We start from the raw sequence: 22,099 nt of genomic DNA, 5'->3' as shown, positions 1-22,099 counted from the left end.
GTTATGGCTAATTTTAGACTCTTCAGCCAGTAATGAGTTGTAATCCTACAATCTCTGGGCTTTTCCCTGTAACTGGAGGGACCTCCATTCTGAGCAGTAAGGCATCTATTGTAGATCCAAGTATTCATTACATACATGCTGGGAGTTATAGTTTAGGAGTAGCTGGGGAGACAGACAATACGGTAGGAAGGAGGCTCTAGGCTAAGGTCAGACATGGCACCTGTGTCTCATTCTATTGGTTGCATCTTTCATTGTGGGAAGAAAATGCAGAAATGCCACTCGTCTATCGCACCCCTTGATGACATCACCACCCACCTTTTTGGTCCATGGGGAGGGGATGGTGTAGGGCTCAGGTATAAATATTGCAGACAAATGTTGGGTCAGGTTGGGTCTATGACTTTCCGGCCTGTGCATTACTACCTCCCAGTAGTCCTGTATTTTGGCCCTGGGCCCAGACTGGCAATCTGTTGTTTCTGGCAAATGCCAGAGGGGCTGCTGTAAGATGCCATAGACCAGGGGTGGGTGCGTATATACGCTGCGTCGCATAGGAAGAGTCAACAGTAGATCGCCAGAGGAAAAAGTCTGGGCACCCCTGCCTAGACAGTCACTAGTAATTGGGCTGGTGGGGGCTATTTTGGCCTCTGTGTACTAAAAATGACAGGAACTATTTTGAATCCCAGTCTGGACCCCAAAAGAGTTTGGGTTGTAGGCATGGTTTCCCAGGAAGATTGGGAGATGTGTATCAGCATAGCCTAAATTATCCTGGCTTTTAATGTTAACATGTCTAGAGGTATGGGACAGATGAGAAAGCTCAGCTAAAGCAGACCAGTCAAAAGCATTACCATTTTAAAATGTCTTATGTGTAATCTGAACCTCTAATGTGATAGAAAATTACACAGCACCATTTTAACCTTTCCAATATATCACATGACACACTGGGCTTTCTCCATGTGTGACAGGGACTTTGGGAAAAGGCCCTTTAAGCCATTGCCTACAGAGGGTGGCACTGCCTTTAGTGAGGAGGTACCAGTAAGAATTTTTGATGTGTCACAGGAACAAGTGGAGTATATTTTCCTCATTATCTTCACCGTGGAGTCCTTCCTAAAGATAATTGCATACGGGCTGGTCTTGCACCCTAGTGCCTACATCAGAAACGGCTGGAACCTGCTGGACTTTGTCATTGTTGTTATTGGGTAAGCATTGATACTCTCCATATATTGCACTTGATCTGTTTTAAACACCAGCTTCAGTTTGTTGTTTTTTGTTTTTTTTTAAGATAATGATAGTCCCCCGTTAATTGACACTTCTGATTTTATCCTAAAAGCCATTTGGCAGACATTGACCCACTCTCACATGGTAACTTCACCCTTATTTGAGATAAAGCAATTTTGCAAATAAAACCTTAGAACTTGATTAACAATTGCAAAGTCTGAATTGCTGCTGATTGGCCAACCCTGGCCAAATAGTGTCAGGAGTGCAAAAATTTGCATTGATGAAAACGTGCAGTTACTTACAGTAGTCCTTTCACTCGCTGCATTGCTATTGTTCCATGATTTGGTTTGGAAACATTTAATGCTCTGAAGCACATTGTGGGTTGTTGGATTTGCCCACAGGTTATTCAGTGTTATTTTGGAACAGTTCTCTCACAAGCAAGGAGATGCCCACCACATGAGTGGAAAGCCAGGAGGGTTTGATGTGAAAGCTCTGCGTGCATTTCGTGTGTTAAGACCTCTCAGGCTGGTATCTGGAGTCCCAAGTAAGAACATTATAGAAAGTGTTAAATCATTATGTTCCTCGTGGTGGGGTTTATATGAACTCTGGGGGGAGCCAGTAGTGTGATTTATTTCATATAAATTTCTGACCTGAGACACAGTTGGGTGCTCCTCATTTAATAGCGACATACTTTATTAAAAAAAGCAAAGGCTTTGGATCAAAAACCTAATTTAACTGACCTAGTTCAAGAAGAAGGCAACTTTCCAAGCTGCAGCTGATTTGGGGCTACAACTTCAGTCAGCTGAGTTTGTTTTAGAATATTCCCTTTTTTTACCTTTCCTTAATTTGGTCTAGAAAAGCTAGAACTTTAAATATTTCCTTTTCCTGAACTGGAAAGAAGAACTAGAGCTTAGAATGACTTCTTTCATTGAGTTGGCTTTAGAAGAGCTGGGGTTTAGAAGAGTTCTAAAAGAACTGGAGCTTAGGTTGTGCCCTTTCCTTGAATTCGTTTTAGAAAAATTTGAACTTTGAATGCCCTTTCCATAAGTTAGTTCTAGATGAGCTGGTGTTAAAAAAATGTTGCCTTTCATTGAGTTAGTTATTGCAGAAGTAGAACTTAGAATGATCCCTTTACTTTAGTCAGTTCTAGAAAAAACTGGAGTTTTAAAAGCTCTCTTTCCTTTAGTTAGCTCTAGAAGTTTGAGTTTAGATTTTTTTTTTAAAAGAAATGCGGACTGGCCTGAAACCCCTGTGTCTTTTCCCTGAGCTGGTTCTAGAACATCATGACCTCAGAATGTTGCCTTTCCATGAGTTACTAGTCCAAAGGATAAGTTGTATAAACACTCCTTTTTGTTCCTACAGGCTTGCACATTGTATTAAATTCCATAATGAAAGCCATGGTTCCCTTATTGCACATTGCCTTGCTTGTCCTCTTTGTTATCATCATTTATGCCATTATTGGGCTGGAGCTCTTCATTGGTCGGATGCACAAGACATGTTTCTACATTGGTTCAGGTATGTGCCAGAGCAAACATAAAATGGACCTTTAATTACAGTGCATTCCAACGTCTTCCATAATGTACACCCTTAATAGAATTAAAGCCAAATTATAATAGACTTCTGATGACTGGGGGACTCGGGAAATTCAATAATATTCAGAGGCATGTTTCAAATAATGCTTTAGATGTGTTTAGTGTATCAGCTATCCAAGTATCTATAACTTAAACGGTTGACCACAAACCTTTCTCCCAGCTGGAACTGCACCCAGCACAGTGCTGACTAGAGGTGTCAGTTAAATCATGTTACTGTCCTGTGACTAATTGCCTTTATCCCCTTAGTTCAGGAGGATTAGCAGATAATGCTCTACTCGTTCTGGCTACTAACACATACAAAGCAGTGTTGGCATCCCCCATTTATTAGCACCAAGCTAGGTGACTCCCCTAGCTTGAGCAGCATTTAGTTGGGGAGCTATGTGTATATCATCGGTCTATGGCAGGTCCTTTGGTGTACAGAGTAAACCTTGCACCACCAATCCCACAGATAAAAGTGCTCCATAGAAGATGCCAATATAGTTGCAATTGTGTGCCCCCTTAGTGCTAATAGCATAACCAGGCCCGGATTTGTGGAAAGGCCACAAAGGCCCAGGCCTAGGGCGGCACAAGTTTAGGGGCGGCATGCCGCCCCGCCGCAACAGAATTTTTAAATTTGGCTCCCATACGGAGCAGTCGGGACCTCTCCCCACTGCTCCGTATGGGAGTTTAAATGTGCGATCGCGCATGCGCACTCGGGGGAGAGGGCGCCGCGCGTTCGTGCATGCGCACTCGTGGGTGGCGGGGGCGGCCTCGGGGCGCCGAGAAGTTAAATCCAGCCCTGAGCATAACACTAACATATTCTGCAGAGCTTTACAGAAATTATACATCATTCCCATCAGTTCCCTGCCCTAGTGGAGCTTACAATCTAAAACAAGCACTATTCACACAGGAGCCAATTAATCTGCCTGCACCTTTGGAGTGTAGGAACAAACCAGAGTAACTGTATGAAACCTGCACAGACACAGGTAGAACATACAAAGTTTGTTGCAGATAATGCCCTGGCTGGAATTGAACCTAGACCCTTATAGTGTCATGGATTCTCCTAATGGAAGAAAAGGTTGTGTGATGAAAATATTTTGCAGAATAAACAGAAGAATACCAGCACAATAGGGGTGCTTGTATATTTAATGTTGATGGTCTAATGGTTGCCATTCTGGACCAGGTGGAACTGTCCATGGCCAACACTGGCTTGTTTGTATGACATTGTTCCTTTATTATAATTCATCATTTAGGAAATGGTATTGTGTATAACTGGTTCTACATATATTACAAATAAGACTTACTAGGTATAAAGTATCCCAGCAGGCAGGATCTCTGCTCAACTTGCCATTTTTTACTGCAGACTTGAGACAGGTCTCCCTCTTGGCCATCTAATCACACTGGAGACCCTAATTCTTACATGAACACAAGAAGAGAGCACACAATATAATCTTCATACCACAAAAAAATGTAGTTTTGGTTTAGACTTTAGACCTAGCAACTTGGTGGTCTTTCCAGGTCTTCTCACGCCCAGCTTCCTTTTCCTCCTCATGCTAGATCTAGTTTCAGAGGAGGAACCAGCCCCCTGTGCTTTCTCAGGACACGGAAGAGAATGTCTCCTCAACAATACAGAGTGCAGAGGAAAGTGGGAAGGGCCTAACGGGGGAATCACAAACTTTGATAACTTCTTCTTTGCCATGCTGACTGTGTTCCAATGTATCACTATGGAAGGTTGGACAGATGTTCTCTACTGGGTAGGTGGCACTTTATAATAACAGGGCTTGTTTGGCAGCTTTGCCATCCCTTGGTATATGTTTACACCTATAACAACTACATTTGCTGCAGCGATACTGCAGCAGAATTATCCATTAGTCATTTTTATTATGTTGCTATTATTTAATAACATTATATCCCCGCAATAATAGTAATGAGCTTGTCTGTTTCTAACTGAAATATTATGTTCCTTAGATGCAGGATGCCATGGGTTATGAGCTTCCCTGGGTATATTTCGTCAGCCTTGTTATTTTTGGATCATTCTTTGTTTTGAACCTTGTATTGGGTGTGTTGAGTGGGTAAGTTCATTATACAAAATATATTCCTACTGTGAAAATATAGATATCGTTCCTTGTCAGACGTATGCTTGTGCATGCACAGTAGAGTAAAAAGAAGGCTTGTGCTAAGAAAATGTAACAATGATCCATTTTTAGGTGCATATCTCCCCTTTAACCCAAACATTTGATCTCACAGTTAATTTCCATCTCCTTTTCAGAGAATTTTCTAAAGAAAGAGAAAAGGCCAAGGCCCGAGGGGACTTCCAAAAGCTGAGGGAGAAACAGCAGATGGAAGAGGATCTCAAGGGATACCTAGACTGGATCACCCAGGCCGAAGATCTTGAACCTGATCAAGAAATCAGAGATGAGCGGCACCGTAAGCAACTGCCAATTTCACATTATTTCATATATATTTTCCTATATTTCTGGAAGCACATCTACTGATAACTGTTGGTTATAATTTTACTTACCTTTACTATAAGGGTATAACAATACAACATCGCAACTGGTGAGGGGCCTGGGAGTATTGAAGTCCTGGCAGAGGTCTTGATTGATGATGTAGTTTCAGTATATATAAATATATCATAGGTGTGAGAAACTAATCATCATAACTGAAATGATTTAGGACTCAGAAGCCCCCAACTTGATGGCTTTATATGTTCTTGTTACCTGTCCACTCGTCTCTATAGATAACTTGACTTTTGTTCATTTGTACCTTTAAACGTGGTTCAGTTTACTGAGTTTGCCTTCAAAAGGACATTTCCTGTTCAGCATCGTTATATTTATCTCATGTGCCTGTCACATGGGTTGTCTGTGTGTCTCTCTCACTTGCAGCCGTCCGTCTGTCTCTCACATGCAGGCCTGTCTCTGGCTGACATCACTGGCAGGAGGAAGCGGAGACTTCAATGGCTTTTGCATGCTAACCATTCCACAGAGACCCACAGTAACTCTATGACTTGTTTCCCTGGTGTTTTGTGGCCTTGTCCCCACTGTGACTCACATTCTAGACCCTTCCTGTAGACTGTGGTTTCCAAGCTTGTCTTGAACAGATTCCACAGTCACACTGGGTCTTCACCCCTAGTGTTTTGTGATCTTTCCACACTCTAACATTCTACTGTAGAACTTTGCAGTAGACTGCAGCATCTAGAATCACTTTATTAGATTTCACGTTTCATGTCACGTTTGGTCTTATTTCCCAGTGATTTGTGCATCCTAACACTTTGTCTTGTGCTGTGGAGTGACATTGCTAGATTTAGCTATGACATGATGTGTGCATAGGATTACACAACACAGGGAGTCTTCTTTGTAGACGTAGCTAGAACAGACTGAAATTTCATATTTCATATTTTCTGTGGCTAGCCTGGACTGGATAAAATGTGTCTTTATAGATGTATCTAGGATTCTACTCCATTTTTCCTTATAATTGGTCTTGGAAAACCACTGCTTAATTTGGGTTCCCATGGTAAACTGTTGAGCAATCGTGTATTACATATGGTTGCACTGTAGCAGTGGCATTGTCACTGCATAGACTGGAGAAGAGTTACACATGACAGCAAATAGATCTTGCTGGCCACTCTATAGTATGGAGCATTGTTACACGTGGTAGCACTGTAGATCTGCCTGGTTTACTCTATAGACTGGAAAGAGTTAAACATGGACTATGGACTGGGAAAGAGTTACACATAATAGCACTGTAGAGCTAACAGTATCACTCTATAGACTAGGTAGGAGTTACACATAGTAATACTGTTGAACCAACAGTATCACTCTATAGACTAGGGAAGAGTTACACATAGTAACACTGTAGAGCTAACAGTCTCACTCTATAGAATAGGGAAGAGTTACATATAATAGCACTGTAGAGTTTGCATTGTAGCATTGCATTGCATTGTGGGATCACACTATAGACGGCAAAGGATTTACACATGGTAGCACTCTAGAGCTGGCAGGATCTCTATAGTCTGAAGAATAGTTGCACTTGGTAGCAATACAGAGATACTCTACAGACTAGAGAAGATTGCACATGGGAACATTTATACATTTATATAAATGGCAGGGTCATTGAGAAGATGGTTCCCTGTACAGCCAGCAGGGTCAAGGAGAAGAGTCACAAATGGTAGCACAGCAGAGCTGGCAAAGTCACACTAAAGGTTGGAGAGTTACATATGGTAGCACTGTAGAGCGTGCATGGTTACTCTATACAGAATGGAGAAGAGTTGCACATGGTAGAGCTACAGTGCACAATGTAGAGCTGGCAGGATCACCCTGTATAATGTGGAGTCTGTAGACATCATTTGAGTTTTATGTCACAGCTTTATTAATTTTATATTAAGGGCTCATGTAACTCCATAATTCTACCCATAAAGCAGCAGTGGATTTCTAAACCCTTTTTAGGAGAAGGAGTAGGTCATTAGAATTAACTTTCATTTAGCTTCCAATGCTTGTTTAAAGGTGTCCTTGCTATTTGCCTCCAGCTAGCCTTCCAGCAAGTGAGACCACTTCTGTGAACACCGAGAATATAGACGAGGAGCATGCTAACTGCTGTGCCCGCTGTTTGTGAGTAATATATCTTGCAGCTTTTCTTAGGCTTCAGTAATGATTTAACTGCTATTTCTTTTTCTGTTCAAAAAAGTTAAGTTAGGGTTTATGGGGCTTAGGCCTGGTGCCAAGGATGTAGGATGCAGTAAAAGCAGGGGAACAGAGCTGCAGCTACAGTATGTGTGCAATAAGCCAGAAATTCTTGAATAGCCTCTTGACTTTTGTGAAGCCATCTTTGTTCTCTTTACAGGAGCAAGCTGTCACAGACTGGGTGCTGGTAAGTGTCTTGTTGGAGTTTGGACATCTTTTAAAACCATTACACCATCATATATACAAAACAGGGGAATTAGAAGGCCTTGTTCACAAGAGCTGCCAATCTAAAGGGATGAGGAACAAGAGACACAAAACTTTCCATAAAACTTTAGGAAGCTGCTCCTAATGTAATCTCTGTTGTACGGCATTATGCTGGGAGATCATGAAGGTATCAATGACACAGCTGGTAGAGGGGGGTTTCTCTCCACTTTAGGGCAAGTATTCTGGGATATCTTCTAATCTATACTTATCTTATCTCCCTTTAGCCGTAAGATAAGGCGGTGGAACCGAGCCTTTCGACGGAAATGCCGCCTGGCTGTTAAATCGGTCACCTTCTACTGGATGGTTCTGCTCCTCGTCTTCCTCAACACGCTGACCATTGCATCAGAGCATTACCAACAGCCAGATTGGCTGACTGAGATTCAAGGTATAAAAGGCCAGAAAGGCATTGGTTGCAAGTTGTGGCTAACATTTTCAAAATTAGAAGGCTTCCAGGTCTCGGTGATAAAACACCATTAGAATTCTTTAAGGTCCCACTGAAGAAACCTTGGAATTACCACCATGTTCTGGATGGTGGTAGTTACATAGTTACATAGTTACATAGGGTTGAAAAAAGACCAGTGTCCATCAAGTTCAACCCATCCAAGTAAAACCAGCACACCTAAGCCACACCTACCAATCTATACACTCACATACATAAACTATATATACAACCACTAATACTAACTGTAGATATTAGTATCACAATAGCCTTGGATATTCTGATTGATCAAGAACTCATCCAGGCCCCTCTTAAAGGCATTAACAGAATCTGCCATTACCCCATCACTAGGAAGGGCATTCCACAACCTCACTGCCCTCACCGTGAAAAACCACCTACGCTGCTTCAAATGGAAGCTCCTTTCCTCTAATCTAAAGGGGTGACCTCTGGTGCGTTGATTGTTTTTATGGGAAAAAAGAACATCCCCCAACTGCCTATAATCCCCTCTAATGTACTTGTACAGAGTAATTATGTCCCCTCGCAAGCGCCTCTTTTCCAGAGAAAACAACCCCAACCTCGACAGTCTCACCTCATAGTTTAAATCTTCCATCCCCTTAACCAGTTTAGTTGCACGTCTCTGCACTCTCTCCAGCTCATTAATATCCTTCTTAAGGACTGGAGCCCAAAACTGCACTGCATACTCAAGGTGAGGCCTTACCAGGGACCTATAAAGGGGCAAAATTATGTTCTCATCCCTTGAGTCAATGCCCTTTTTTATACAAGACAGCACTTTATTTGCTTTAGTAGCCACAGAATGACACTGCCTGGCATTAGACAACTTGTTATCAACAAAAACCCCTAGATCCTTCTCCATTAAGGATACCCCCAACACACTACCATTCAGTAGATAGTTTGCGTTTATATTATTTCTACCAAAGTGCATAACTTTGCACTTATCAACATTGAACCTCATTTTCCAGTTTGCTGCCCAGTTATCTAATTTTGTCAAATCGCTCTGCAAAGCGGCATCATCCTGCATGGAACTTATAGTTTTGCACAATTTAGTGTCATCAGCAAAAATAGAAACAGTACTCTCTATGCCCCCCTCCAGGTCATTAATAAACAAGTTAAAAAGCAAAGGCGGTACTCCACTAACCACACTGGTCCAATTAGAAAATGTTCCATTTACCACCACTCTTTGTACTCTATCCTTCAGCCAGTTCTCTATCCAATTACAAATATTATGTTCTAGGCCAATATTCCTTAATTTGATCATTAACCTTCTGTGAGGTACTGTATCAAACGCTTTAGCAAAGTCCAAGTAGATGACATCAACTGCCATTCCAGCATCAAGGTTCCTGCTCACCTCCTCATAAAAGGCAACTAAATTAGTCTGGCAAGATCTGTTACGCATAAAACCATGCTGGCACAAACTAATAGTATTGTGAACTGCAATGTATTCAAGTACCCTATCCCTTATTACAGGGTTTCCCAACATAATTATCGCACTTGCACACTAATGTCATCAACATATACAACATTTGCACCCATTCCTATGGACTTTAGTTACTTTTATGCTTGCATAAGGAAGTGAAACCAAATGGTCTCAGTAAGAATAGCATTTCCATTGCAAACTCTCTGCTCTTATTTATAGCGTATGCCAACAAGGTGCTTCTGTCTCTATTCACACTGGAGATGCTTCTCAAGATGTACAGCCTTGGGTTACACGCCTACTTTGTGTCCTTCTTTAACCGCTTTGATTGCTTCGTGGTTTGTGGTGGGATCTTGGAGACTGTCCTTGTAGAATTTGACATCATGTCTCCTCTGGGAATCTCTGTTCTTCGTTGTGTACGACTATTGAGGATCTTTAAGGTCACCAGGTCAGTAGGGCCGAGCTGGAGGTTGCTCTTATTGTTTCAGAGCAATGTGAGTGATGGAAGAGACTTTCACTGTATGGAGGCAAAAATTTGGCTGGTTAGTTTTGGCAATTTCAAACAAATAGACCAAAGGAGACCAAGAAAATATGGTCTAAAATTACCTTAGCAACTGCTTGAAGATCTGAAAGATTTCACTATTGGCCCTTTGGCTCTACAAGCCAGTCATTATTTGGCGTATGGCCATATAGAGTTACATAGGGGTTGAAAAAAGACCATCAAGTCCATCAAGTTCAACCTTTCCAATAAACCCAGCACACGCAAACCAAATGGTACAATATCAAAATGTTCAGCCAATGGGTCAGTGTATGGCCACCTTAAAAATAGATAGATAGATAGATGTGAGTAGAAATCAGTGCATGTGCTTTATGTGCCACCTAGTGTTCTACAGAAATATTAGAGTCCATAGATAATCATATGGTTTGTACTGTCTTCTACTTTTGCATTCTTTCTCCTGGCCTACAGACACTGGGCATCACTAAGTAATTTGGTGGCTTCCCTTTTGAACTCCATGAAATCCATTGCTTCTTTGCTGCTGCTTCTCTTCCTCTTCATTATCATCTTCTCCTTGCTCGGAATGCAGCTCTTTGGGGGCAAATTCAACTTTGATGAGACCCAGACCAAGAGGAGCACATTTGACACCTTCCCTCAGGCCCTGCTTACTGTCTTCCAGGTAAAGGCCAATCCCCTGTGTCTTTCAGACATTGAATTATCCAATTGCAATGCATACTTGTTGCTCATATCTGCACACACTATACCATGTACATTTCAGTGGCACCAGAGTATCAGTGGGAATAGAGAAATATAGAAGGTGGAAGATAAAGGGAGCAAAGGAGTGCTGTTGACTGTGGAAATACTCTAGAATATTATATTACCACTAGAATTGCATTTATCCATATGGAACATTTTGGTCATCAGAGCCCTATGGCCCTATGGTCTATGGTGATGACAATGATATCGTATGAAACACAACCTAGCTAGGGTCAATGTCCGACTGTGAGTCCTTGGGCCCACTCTCACAGCAATTGGTTATAGACAAGTGGCAAGTGGTATAGGTTAATTATGATATACAGCAAGCTTTTCACTGTGAAAGTATTTCTGATTTATTTTTCCTTTCCTTGTCCTTTCTACATTGGCCAATGACTTGACTTCTCTATGGGTTCACTCAGATACTCACAGGTGAGGACTGGAATGCAGTCATGTACGATGGGATAATGGCGTATGGGGGACCATTTTTCCCTGGAATGCTGGTCTGTGTGTATTTTATCATCCTCTTCATATGTGGTAACTGTATCCTTAAAGCTGCAAAGAATATGGATAATGCTTCACTATACCAACCGCTTGTTGTAGTGTCGGATGCAAGTTGCTGATCTTACTGCCAAGGGTCAAATGTAACTCAAAGTTAAACATACTGCCGAACTCCGATACTTGTGAAAGGTGTTTATTGTGCCAGGCCTGGTTTGTTGGCACAATAAACACTTTTCACAAGTATCGAACTTCGGCAGCGTGTTCATCTTTGTGTATCTTTAAAGCTTTTACAACCAGGTACAGGCAAAACTTCTCTCTGGGCCAACCCCAAAAGCATATTAGTTCTCCAGGACCCCTTTTATGTTAACACTGTTCACACCAAAGGCAGAAGCTGGGTCAAACTGGCCCGCTGGGATACCAGGAAAATTCCAACTGGGCTCCAGTTCTAGTGGGCATAAATAGTTTTCATTTACAGACACCATGGCACCACCTGAATTAATTCCCTCTGTACTCTTCTTTCCTGTACTGTCCCAATACAGTGTGTGGATGACACCACTCAGAGTGGAGCCCTTGAGATCAGGTTCTATGGTTTGGCCCCTGGTACCCCAATCTCACACTGGGGAGAAAAAAAACTGCTACATTTTAAAAAAACATAAGTATTTGAAATAAGAACCTTTAACAAGTCAGTAAATAACACAGCAATAATGATTATTGTGCCAGGGTATTCTGAAATTACCTACTAGAGACCCCTATTGCATAGTGTGTAAAAATGCTGTTTGAGAGGGGGGAAGAGGGAATTTTTAACTTTCTTGTGATATTAGATTATTGTTTTTGTAACCAGCATGTTTACCAGCTTTATCCTGAGTAAGTAGGTCAGTGAGGAGCCATGATGTAAATGTTCCTAGAATCATCACATGTTCCTTGACCTACCTGCTCAGATATCCTACTCAATGTCTTTTTGGCCATCGCTGTGGACAATCTGGCTGATGGTGACAACATCAATAGCAAAGATAAAAAGTAAGCAAATACCTAGAGTTCCTAAACTGTTGGGCTTAACCACCAGGGGACCTGGAGCAGTAGCAGGGGGGATTGTCCTGAAGGCTAGATAGGGTGACATTTGGGAAAATGCTTATTTTTTCTCCTAGATATATCTGAAAGCTCATCTTGAAGGTCAGTTAGGGTGAGATTTGAGGTGAAAATGTATTTACCATAGATATTCTTGGAACTATGGCTGAAGGACTCATAAACGAATAAGTTTCTATATCTGGAATCTTGATATGAGCTAAGGGGGTCCTGACCCAAGGTTGGACCTCCTAGGGATGCCAACAACCATAGTGCTATAGCATTTAGATCCTTTCCATTTTGCTTATTCATACTTATTTTTTTCTTGTAGGGTGAACAACAAATCAGAGAAGAAGGATGAAAACTCTGTCAAGGTAATTTTACTGTGGATAACCACAGCATAAAAGATTCTGGAAAATATTTACGGCACAGTTGTGTTGTTGGAAAAATAGAAGATTTAAAACTACCAGCACTCCCAGGGGAGATACTCAGAGTGTATATATACTTTGTCCAAGTATAAGTGACAGGTCCACTGTCCTTGGGGCAGTGGCTGGAAAGGGCCAAACATTGTTTTTTCTTTAGGTTATAGAAATTCTGCTCTGGTCTGATTAGTACTGCAACTTGAGTCGAACAGGAAAACCCATTTATATGATTTTTCCATCACTTGTGTTGCCTGCAGGTTCCGTGTGAGGAGGAGAATGAAAACCAGGAGGAGGAAGGGAGTGAAGCCTGTAAGTGTAAAAGGCAATTTGTTACCCTTATCCAAGTGGTTAGGGGGGTCCATTGATTCTAGTTGTTAGCTTCAGACCCCAACTAGTATCTATTTTACCAAAATCCACAAGCATATAGTACTTTTCTTTTAAGCACTGCACCACCACACTGCTTTGGTGCCCCAGCACCCTCTGTGCTTGCATCAGCTTGGCCCTAAAGAGAAAATTTGCCTGGGTTGGCAGATTTTTTTTCGAAAAGAAGAACATTAGCCCACTTCACTGATTCCACTATTATTTGTCCTTTAAAACCAAATGATGTGGCCATTGGGTGGTAATACTTCTTGGCCCGGCTCTGTAAGTATCAGACCAATAGTGAAGTCCTCAGTTGGTAAAGGTAATCACCAGCGACTTCACTGACTGGACTGGGCCAGAGCATGTGAGCACCACAAAGCCATCTTTGGCACTCCCTGGTGAATTCTAGGATCCTACTTATAGAGGCTACTTTATTCTCTATATAATAGTACTATATAGTTGTCTTTCTGGCAAACTTTGATTAATGGACTATGTTTACTAATATTTCCCCAGTGATATTGTTCCAAACCATACTCTGTCTCTTTTAGCTGAAGAAGAGGAAGATGATGAGGGCAGCCTCCCAGAATCACACTTGGATAAAATTGCTGACTTTGCTCCAAAGGAGAAGGTTCTTCCCATTCCCGAGGGCAGTGCATTCTTCATCCTCAGTAACACCAACCTGTAAGCATCTCCTAAATCTGCCTTTTTGACTCTTCTCTCTTTAACCCTTCACTCTCTCGTTAAACCCTGTCTTTAAAGATCCTTGATCTCCGTTGTTGTTAGTGATTCTCACTCAGATTAGGACTATTCTCAGTTTAATATGAATACTATTTTAGACTTGCTAATTAGAGGTATGTAGACAACATAAGTATCTTATGTCTTTTTTGATGCTGGTATTCAATGTGGTTAATTTCTTTCTTCTTCCTCACACCTTCACCCTTCTCCCTCTGTCTTTCTTTTTGATTCACAGCCTCCGCGTTGGGTGCCACAAGCTGATTCACCACCACATTTTCACCAACCTCATTTTAGTCTTCATCATCCTCAGCAGCATTTCCCTGGCAGCCGAAGATCCAATCCGCGCCCACTCTTTTCGTAATCATGTGAGTATTCATATTTACCTGTGCTTTCTGTGGTGGCAAAGTAATCCCCATCATGTCCTGAGAATTATTATGTCACATGCTACACTTGTTTTGCAGATCCTGGGGTATTTTGATTATGCATTCACGTCTATCTTCACAGTGGAGATTTTGCTGAAGGTGACAAGAACCAACGACCCCTCCTTCTCTTGCCCCCATGCTCCTTCCTCCAGTTAGTGTCCCTTTTTTCCTTTTCTGTATCCTTCTTGAAAGCCTGTGTCCTTTTTTTATAATACTTAGGGTTGGGGGAACCTATAGCTGTCCCAATGTTTTTACTTCTACTCCCAGTATCTTGTTCTACCCTTTGTAGACTTCTTCTCTACTTTTATTGATTCCTAGAATCAGTTAACATTTTCTCTTTCCTTATACCCTTCCATCCTCCTTGGCTTCTACTCTTCCTTTCTTCTCTTCTTTTCTCTCTCGATATTTCCTATTTTTAATCTTCACATTTTTCTTTCATGCAGTCTCACCTCCTCTCTTTGCTGTTTCTTCCAGATGACAGCATATGGTGCATTCTTGCACAAGGGCTCCTTCTGCAGGAACTGGTTCAATCTGCTGGATCTCCTTGTTGTCAGCGTGTCTCTCATCAGTTTTGGAATCCAGTGAGTTAGAAATTAATGGTGTGCACTTCCCAAGAAGCTCTCAGCTACCCATAGAACCAATTCCTGATTTGCCCCTCCAGTTTGGTATTCTATAACTGTAATGTACTGCTTTAGTTATGTTGGTTTAAAAAGTTTCTGCTCTAATATTTTGTATCTGTTACAGTTCTAGCGCTATCTCCGTTGTAAAGATTCTACGTGTTCTGAGAGTACTGCGTCCATTAAGAGCCATCAACAGAGCCAAGGGGCTTAAGGTATAATAACTTACCTGTATATACAAGGCACAAACCTTGCAGGGTTCCAGTTGCAGGAGATCCTGTTCATACCTAGGGGTAACTAGTAATTTAGTAGAAACCTTGTAGATCAATCCATTGGTTAACACCTTTGTTCTCCTTTCTTCTCAGCACGTGGTCCAGTGCGTCTTTGTTGCAATCCGCACTATCGGTAACATTATGATAGTGACTACTTTGCTGCAGTTCATGTTCGCCTGCATAGGTGTTCAGCTTTTCAAGGTGGGATCCCCAAAATCATGTCTTTTCAGCATGTCAATCTAATTAATTGTGTCATTTTTTCCTATGATCCTCTGTTATTCTGTACTGCTGTTTTTTATACTTGCATCTGTCTTTATGGTTAGACTTGTTCCTTTGTTAAAGTTGATTGCTGCTGTTTTTTTTTTTAGTCCTGTCTCTGTGACAAGGGTCTATGGTCTTTCCCTTTTTCTGGATATGCTTATATTCTGTCATCCAGCTTTAGTTGTGCCTGTTGAGTAATTTCCTTGTCATCTTTGACCTATACCAATGTTTGGGTCACTATATACATATGACTTTGCCTTAGTTTGTGTCTTTTTGTCCTCCTGCCTGTGCCCATAGCATTGTTTGCTGGTCTTCATTTTGTTGGTGTCATGCAACCATGGCCATCTTGTCTGCTCTATACCTTTCTTTTTCATATACTTGTTTCTGTATTGATGTTACGAACACACAAAAGCATATTAATAATGATGTATCTTTTTAGGGCAAGTTTTACAGTTGCACTGATGAGGCCAAACGCAGCCCAGAGGAGTGCAAGTAAGGGATCTGTTGTCCAAGCCTTTGTATCTCACATCTACATACATACACCTGTATACAAATTCAAAACGATTGTTTTGCAATTTGGTGTTGCTGTGATAAGTTGCGTGCATGGTTAAAGGGGTCATTGACCACATCACACACATATATATATATATATATAGTACAGAATCCGTAGGGTAGGCACTCACGATTTTCAAAGGTTAAACTTGCCTGGGTGCAGTCCTCATGTATTTAAACAAAAATCTTTCGAAAGTAGACCGCTCCACACAGGACTTATGGTGAACAAAAAGATTTATTTGTAGAATATAACAAATGCTGACGTTTCGGCTGGCGTTCCAGCCTTTCTTAAAGTGGGGCTGGAACGCCAGCCGAAACGTCAGCATTTGTTATATTCTACAAATAAATCTTTTTGTTCACCATAAGTCCTGTGTGGAGCGGTCTACTTTCGAAAGATTTATATATATATATATATATATATATATATATATATATATACAATCGCATCACAATTCGCACTCCGAAATACTATTCAGCCAGCTTTGCTTATTGCCCGGGTGCAGCTTAGGGATCCATTTACACCTTCAAACGATTATTGCAAGCGCACTCCAAGGACTTTTTCATAAAAAATGATCTTTATTATATCATTGCCATCTTATCAACGTTTCGGCTCTGGCCTAGAGCATATCTTGAGAAAGGCTCTAGGCCAGAGCCGAAACGTTGATAAGATGGCAATGATATAATAAAGATTGTTTTTTATGAAAAAGTCCTTGGAGTGCGCTTGCAATAATCGTTTAAAGGTATATATATATATTTATATATATGCACTCTGATTTTGATTCGATGTATTTACAAATAAACCCTATGTTCTTACTCCATGCAGGGGCACATTCATTATTTATAAGGAAGGGGACGTTTCACACCCCATGGTGCGGGAAAGAATTTGGCACAACAGTGACTTCAACTTTGACAACGTCCTGTCAGGCATGATGGCTCTGTTTACAGTGTCCACATTTGAAGGTTGGCCAGCGTAAGTATAAATGGGGTTATGGTGTACTTGTACCCTGCATAATAGAGCAATGCTAAAATGGGGTGAAAATACTTAGCTCCCTGTCATCAATCCAGGTCATAAGATGGTGCAGGACACAGGGCTACATAAGTCACAGGGGTCAGTATATCTGCTATCTTTGTGGACATTCCTTTTAATTGACCCTAAATTACAAGCCACCATGATGTTAGCAATGATCTCTATTCCCTTTCCTGTTTTGTCTGCTTTTTTCCCCATAAATATCAAAGTCATTCATTTGTAGCTTAGGTCAGGAAATGATTAATAGCACAGGGCAGAACAAGTCTGAAATTACATTTTAATGGCACATAAAATTGACTCCCCTATGGCAGTTTTCTGGTGGAACAAATTTCAGCCTGCTTTGCTGTTCCAGCAAATAGGCTAGGTCCTTGAGAATACTGGTGTTCCAGAATGAACAATGAGCCAGATGCGGTAAAAAGAACAGTGTACATTGTTTTACTCTCCCCTCAGGTTACTATACAAAGCCATTGATGCCTATGGGGAGAACGTAGGACCTATTTACAACTACCGTGTGGAGATCTCCATCTTTTTTATTGTCTACATTATCATCATTGCCTTCTTCATGATGAACATCTTTGTGGGTTTTGTGATTATCACTTTCCGAGCACAAGGAGAGCAGGAGTACAAGAACTGTGAACTGGACAAGAACCAGGTGCCTTGGTTGCTATATTCCTTTAACACTATACTGACTAGATAGCCCAGTGATGGTATGTATGCTCTAGTAAACCTGATATACCTAATGTCCTTGTTTTACTCTGCAGCTATCATATCTTGCTGCTATGTAACCTTGGATCCTGTGGTTTTTTTTTTTGTATTTTATTTATGGATCATGTGTTAGTTCCAAGTTAGCTAACCGGGTCTTTATATACTCATACTATTTTTTTTCCTCTCTCCAGCGCCAGTGTGTGGAATATGCATTGAAGGCTCAGCCTCTGCGGCTGTACATCCCCAAGGCAAAGTATCAGTACAAAGTCTGGTACATGGTCAACTCAACTGGCTTTGAGTACATCATGTTTGTCCTTATCCTGCTCAACACTGTTGCTTTAGCCATGCAGGTGGAGTGTCCTCATTTTTTACTTTTCTTGAAATCATTCATCAGACAGTATGTGACATTCATTCTATCATCTAAATTGTATGTTCTTTGAATTGCTGCACTAACCATAATGTGTGTGGTATGCTGCACATGTAAATAGTTTAGTTGTCCCATAACCTGCACATGATGCACAATCTCCCCATCTGCTACTGTCCACCTAAACACCAGAAAAAACCCTGCCATAGACAATACTAATTGCCTCTGCTATTTTAGTAGCCATGACAAGTAGCTGCTACTAGTATTTCCTTGTGTCTTCACCCTTAGAGCTATGCCATCATAAACATATAAATGACTCAACTAACACTTTGTAGTTGTGTTTCTTGGCAGCATTATGAGCAGTCCAAGCCCTTTAATTATGCAATGGATATCCTGAATATGGTCTTCACTGGACTCTTCACCGTGGAAATGGTGCTAAAGCTGATGGCATTTCGACCCAAGGTCAGTCCTACCTATCGAGTAGTTAGTCTGTTTTAGTCTTTTCCTGTATCCATTTATTCTAATTTTTGTAGTTTCTCCTAAAATAGGAGAGCACAGACAATAAGTTGCTGTGTCTGTCTTATTTTATAAATAAAGCACAAGGCAACCGAGCAGCTCTATACCACAAGTAGGGAGACCAGCCTTTATAACTTTGTTCCCCTCTACTAATCCAATGACTTTTAACAGCAGAGAGAATTATTGGTAAGGGGATTATTTATATCTGATTCTAGTGCATACATTTATTAATGGGAGCTGTAACAGGGATCTCAAACCAGAGCCCCTCCATAGCTATAACACCAAGCAATAAAGCAGAGATCTATAAAGATCTATAAAGCAGAGGTGTCAACCTCATGGATGTGATTTCTTGGAGGTTTTGCTCCATTATGCCTAGCCTTGCCCAAATATGCTCCGACCAGACTCCATCCATTATATAAATCCAAGCTAAATCTAACTCTAGCCTTCCACTTTCTTTTATAAACTAATGCCCCTTTCCTCCAGTGACGTTGGTTAGGTTGGGTCTCAGATGGGAGATGGTGGGTTAAGGTCAAGCACAGGGTTGACAATTTGTCAACTTGTGTATCATTGCAAGGCTCATGGAGTTTAAATCCTATGGTGCACTGGGTGCTGGTTTATGAGACCAAACCATAGGCCCCCAGGTTTTAATGTGGTAAGATGCAGTATAACTTGAGCAGAATCATTTCCCTTGGTGCCAGGAACATATAAACATAGAAATAATATTTTTGTAAGACTCCACCTAGCATTCAAGAACCACCCAGTAGTCAGTTATTAGTTACCTCTTATTGAGTATTCCCTGTGGGCATTTCTTGCTATGTATTTTAATTATTTCTTTTTTTATGCCACCAGCATTATTTCTGCGATGCCTGGAACACATTTGATGCTCTCATTGTAGTGGGCAGCCTTGTGGATATTGCAGTCACCGAGGTCAATGTAAGTCCCAGGACAGCTTAATAAAATGTGGAATTATTATATAGAAAATAGGATTTGTGATCTCTTAGTCTGTTCTCTCCATTCATTCCCCAACTTTGTATGTGATCAAAGAGGAAAAGTGGAGGGAAAGAGAGATGATGATCTCTCTTTCCCTCCACTTTTCCTCTTTGATCACAGACAAAGTTGGGGAATGAACAAAATATAGGCATACAAGACCAAATAGTTGGGTAAGCAGAGGGCCAATTGACACCTGAGGCTACCAGGAAGTTTCTTGGCACCCTAATGGGTCAGTTTGACGCTGCATGGAATGGAAAGTGATGTTCATCTGAGGTGACAGATAGCCATTGCTGATTACTTCAATGACAGGCAGCTTCAGCAGTGACCTTTCACTAGAGCCAAACTCTGGTGTGCTGTGGGCCTTAAAACCCTGAGTGGGTAGACAGGATTTCAGATTAGGAGTAAGAGCTTTGTTGGTAAACACTACTTTGACTGCTTATATGACGTCTTGTTTGTAATATCTTAAGTCCCTGTAGAACCTTGCATCACTAACTAGTGTGTCCAAGTATAGAACAGAAACTGACCCTTAATAATTGTTTTATTGTCTCTCTCACTTTGCTTTATTCATGTATGAATTCATCACCCAACCACCATCACCTTATATCCATGATCCATTTAATTTCCAACGTTCATCAAACCAACTGTTCTACTCTATATCCGTCTTTAGAATGGATGGCATGTTGGTGAGGTAGGTTTAATCATCGGATCATCTCTTCATTCTGTTTATAATAACCATGGAACATGTGCGTTTTAAGTCAGAGAATGTAAGACCAATGGCTGCCTTGGCTGGGGGTTCAAGCACTTCTGTGGGGCTCTCTAACTTTCTCCTGGGCTGTCCTAACTACTAACATGCTTTATTAAACTAATGCACATTGAATACACCAGTACTTTACACAGGGTTCATTAAATCACGGAACACCATTTGGAACTACAGAACTTGTGGCTTGCCTTCTTTGTGTATCCCCAGATTTTAGTCTTTATCAACTATTTTATCCTGTTTTTTTTCCGGATACCATTTCCCCCCAGAGTTCAGAGGATAGCTCTCGTATTTCCATCACATTCTTCCGGCTCTTCCGCGTCATGCGTTTGGTAAAGCTTCTTAGTAAAGGAGAGGGAATCAGGACACTGCTGTGGACATTCATCAAATCCTTCCAGGTAAGTGGTACATAATGTGGCTGTTCGTATGGGGCAGTACAGAGATAGGTCTCACATATTAAAGGCCTCAGTAAGAAACCTATGTCACTGGAGACCTTTTTAGGATTTTGTAACCTGTCCAATAGACTCAAGAGGCTAAGTTTAATTAACTTTAATTAGCCAGTGTATGGCCACCTCAATTCTGCATTAATAAATCAGTTGTTCCGTTGCTTTAGTATTGCCTTCCTCTTCTTTTCTTTTCTGAGCTCATCCCTGTCCCCCTACTCAATTACACTGCATTATATACACATCTCTTTACACACTCCAGCAACCTTAATTTACATTCAGAGTCATTGTGCATACTGTGTGGCCTTCACCATTGTTTTTATACTCTTGCACCCCATTATTAGTACTTCTTTAATGATGGGTCAGTCTCTTTAACCCTTATACTTTGTCTCTTTAACTGTTATACTTTATCACCTCCCGTGTAAATATTGCATTGCGTGTTCTCTTTGTTGTCTGTATTCAATGTCCATCTGTAAATTTCCCATATTCCTCTCTGTGTTGTTCACACATAATTCCATGTTCAGTGCTTTTATTATGCTCTTTTCCCTTCTCTGGCTTTCCCATAATAATTCATTTCCTCTAATTTCAGGCTTTGCCATACGTTGCTCTGCTCATCGCTATGATATTTTTTATCTACGCTGTCATCGGCATGCAGGTGAGTGATTTGGTTGTGTTCTGCATTGTGCGCTGTTTGGTATTATACATTGTGCCTATGACAGTTAACATCCTAAGCACTTTCTTCCTTAAACTCTGTGAGTGTGCCTGAGGTAGAAGCATTGTTGAAAGTACTTGTGCCATTCAGTATCAAGGGGTAGATACCTGGGACCTAATGCTTCTTTATGTAAGTTTAGGATGATTTTAAGGAACACCAACATCCCAAGAATCCACCATCAGCTCCATGTTCTTTTATTTATACGCCACTTTATTTCCTTTCAATTGAGCCTAGTGGAACCTAAAATTTCTTAACCTTAAATTTCTTAAACTTAAAAGGTCACTTAATGCTCTGGGACTGATAGCTTCCTCTGGGGAAATACATCTGGTTAGAGTTATGGAACTGACTGTAAGGAGGGATGTGAAGGAAGCATTGGGTAGAGAAATGATCCCCAACAAGTGGCTTGTGAGCCACATGTTTCTCCCCAGCCCTTTTGATGTTGCTCCCAGTGGCCTCAGTGGCTTCTTATTTTTGAATTTTTGGCTTGGAGAAAAGTTTTGGTTGCATAAAAACTAGGTGTACTGACAAACAGAAC

At 41.1% G+C, this 22,099-nt stretch overlaps 1 protein-coding gene across 2 annotated transcripts in view; it reads left to right on the top strand.

Moving 5' to 3' along the window:
- cacna1f (calcium channel, voltage-dependent, L type, alpha 1F subunit) overlaps positions 1-22,099 on the top strand; it is a 36,601-nt gene that overhangs the window by 5,605 nt on the left and 8,897 nt on the right. The window contains exons 5-35 of one of the 2 annotated variants that reach the window (XM_031891455.1): positions 1,054-1,193; positions 1,614-1,756; positions 2,575-2,727; positions 4,341-4,537; positions 4,752-4,855; positions 5,053-5,210; positions 5,694-5,777; positions 7,309-7,390; positions 7,623-7,649; positions 7,951-8,111; positions 9,820-10,045; positions 10,565-10,772; positions 11,269-11,389; positions 12,286-12,364; positions 12,741-12,783; positions 13,089-13,140; positions 13,740-13,872; positions 14,162-14,291; positions 14,388-14,447; positions 14,823-14,929; positions 15,093-15,180; positions 15,331-15,438; positions 15,938-15,990; positions 16,874-17,020; positions 17,528-17,729; positions 17,974-18,132; positions 18,498-18,608; positions 19,512-19,595; positions 20,320-20,340; positions 20,679-20,807; positions 21,442-21,507. In XM_031891455.1, the coding sequence (XP_031747315.1) occupies positions 1,054-1,193; positions 1,614-1,756; positions 2,575-2,727; positions 4,341-4,537; positions 4,752-4,855; positions 5,053-5,210; positions 5,694-5,777; positions 7,309-7,390; positions 7,623-7,649; positions 7,951-8,111; positions 9,820-10,045; positions 10,565-10,772; positions 11,269-11,389; positions 12,286-12,364; positions 12,741-12,783; positions 13,089-13,140; positions 13,740-13,872; positions 14,162-14,291; positions 14,388-14,447; positions 14,823-14,929; positions 15,093-15,180; positions 15,331-15,438; positions 15,938-15,990; positions 16,874-17,020; positions 17,528-17,729; positions 17,974-18,132; positions 18,498-18,608; positions 19,512-19,595; positions 20,320-20,340; positions 20,679-20,807; positions 21,442-21,507 (3,576 nt within the window). The remainder of the gene's footprint in view (positions 1-1,053; positions 1,194-1,613; positions 1,757-2,574; positions 2,728-4,340; positions 4,538-4,751; positions 4,856-5,052; positions 5,211-5,693; positions 5,778-7,308; positions 7,391-7,622; positions 7,650-7,950; positions 8,112-9,819; positions 10,046-10,564; positions 10,773-11,268; positions 11,390-12,285; positions 12,365-12,740; positions 12,784-13,088; positions 13,141-13,739; positions 13,873-14,161; positions 14,292-14,387; positions 14,448-14,822; positions 14,930-15,092; positions 15,181-15,330; positions 15,439-15,937; positions 15,991-16,873; positions 17,021-17,527; positions 17,730-17,973; positions 18,133-18,497; positions 18,609-19,511; positions 19,596-20,319; positions 20,341-20,678; positions 20,808-21,441; positions 21,508-22,099) is intronic. The other variant, XM_031891456.1, reaches the window with a different exon arrangement.

Source organism: Xenopus tropicalis, chromosome 8 (genome assembly GCF_000004195.4).
Source record: "Xenopus tropicalis strain Nigerian chromosome 8, UCB_Xtro_10.0, whole genome shotgun sequence".
Taxonomy (NCBI): domain Eukaryota; kingdom Metazoa; phylum Chordata; class Amphibia; order Anura; family Pipidae; genus Xenopus; species Xenopus tropicalis.
The sequence above is the reverse complement of the archived record's forward strand: the minus strand, read 5'-3'. Positions and strand labels throughout refer to the sequence as shown.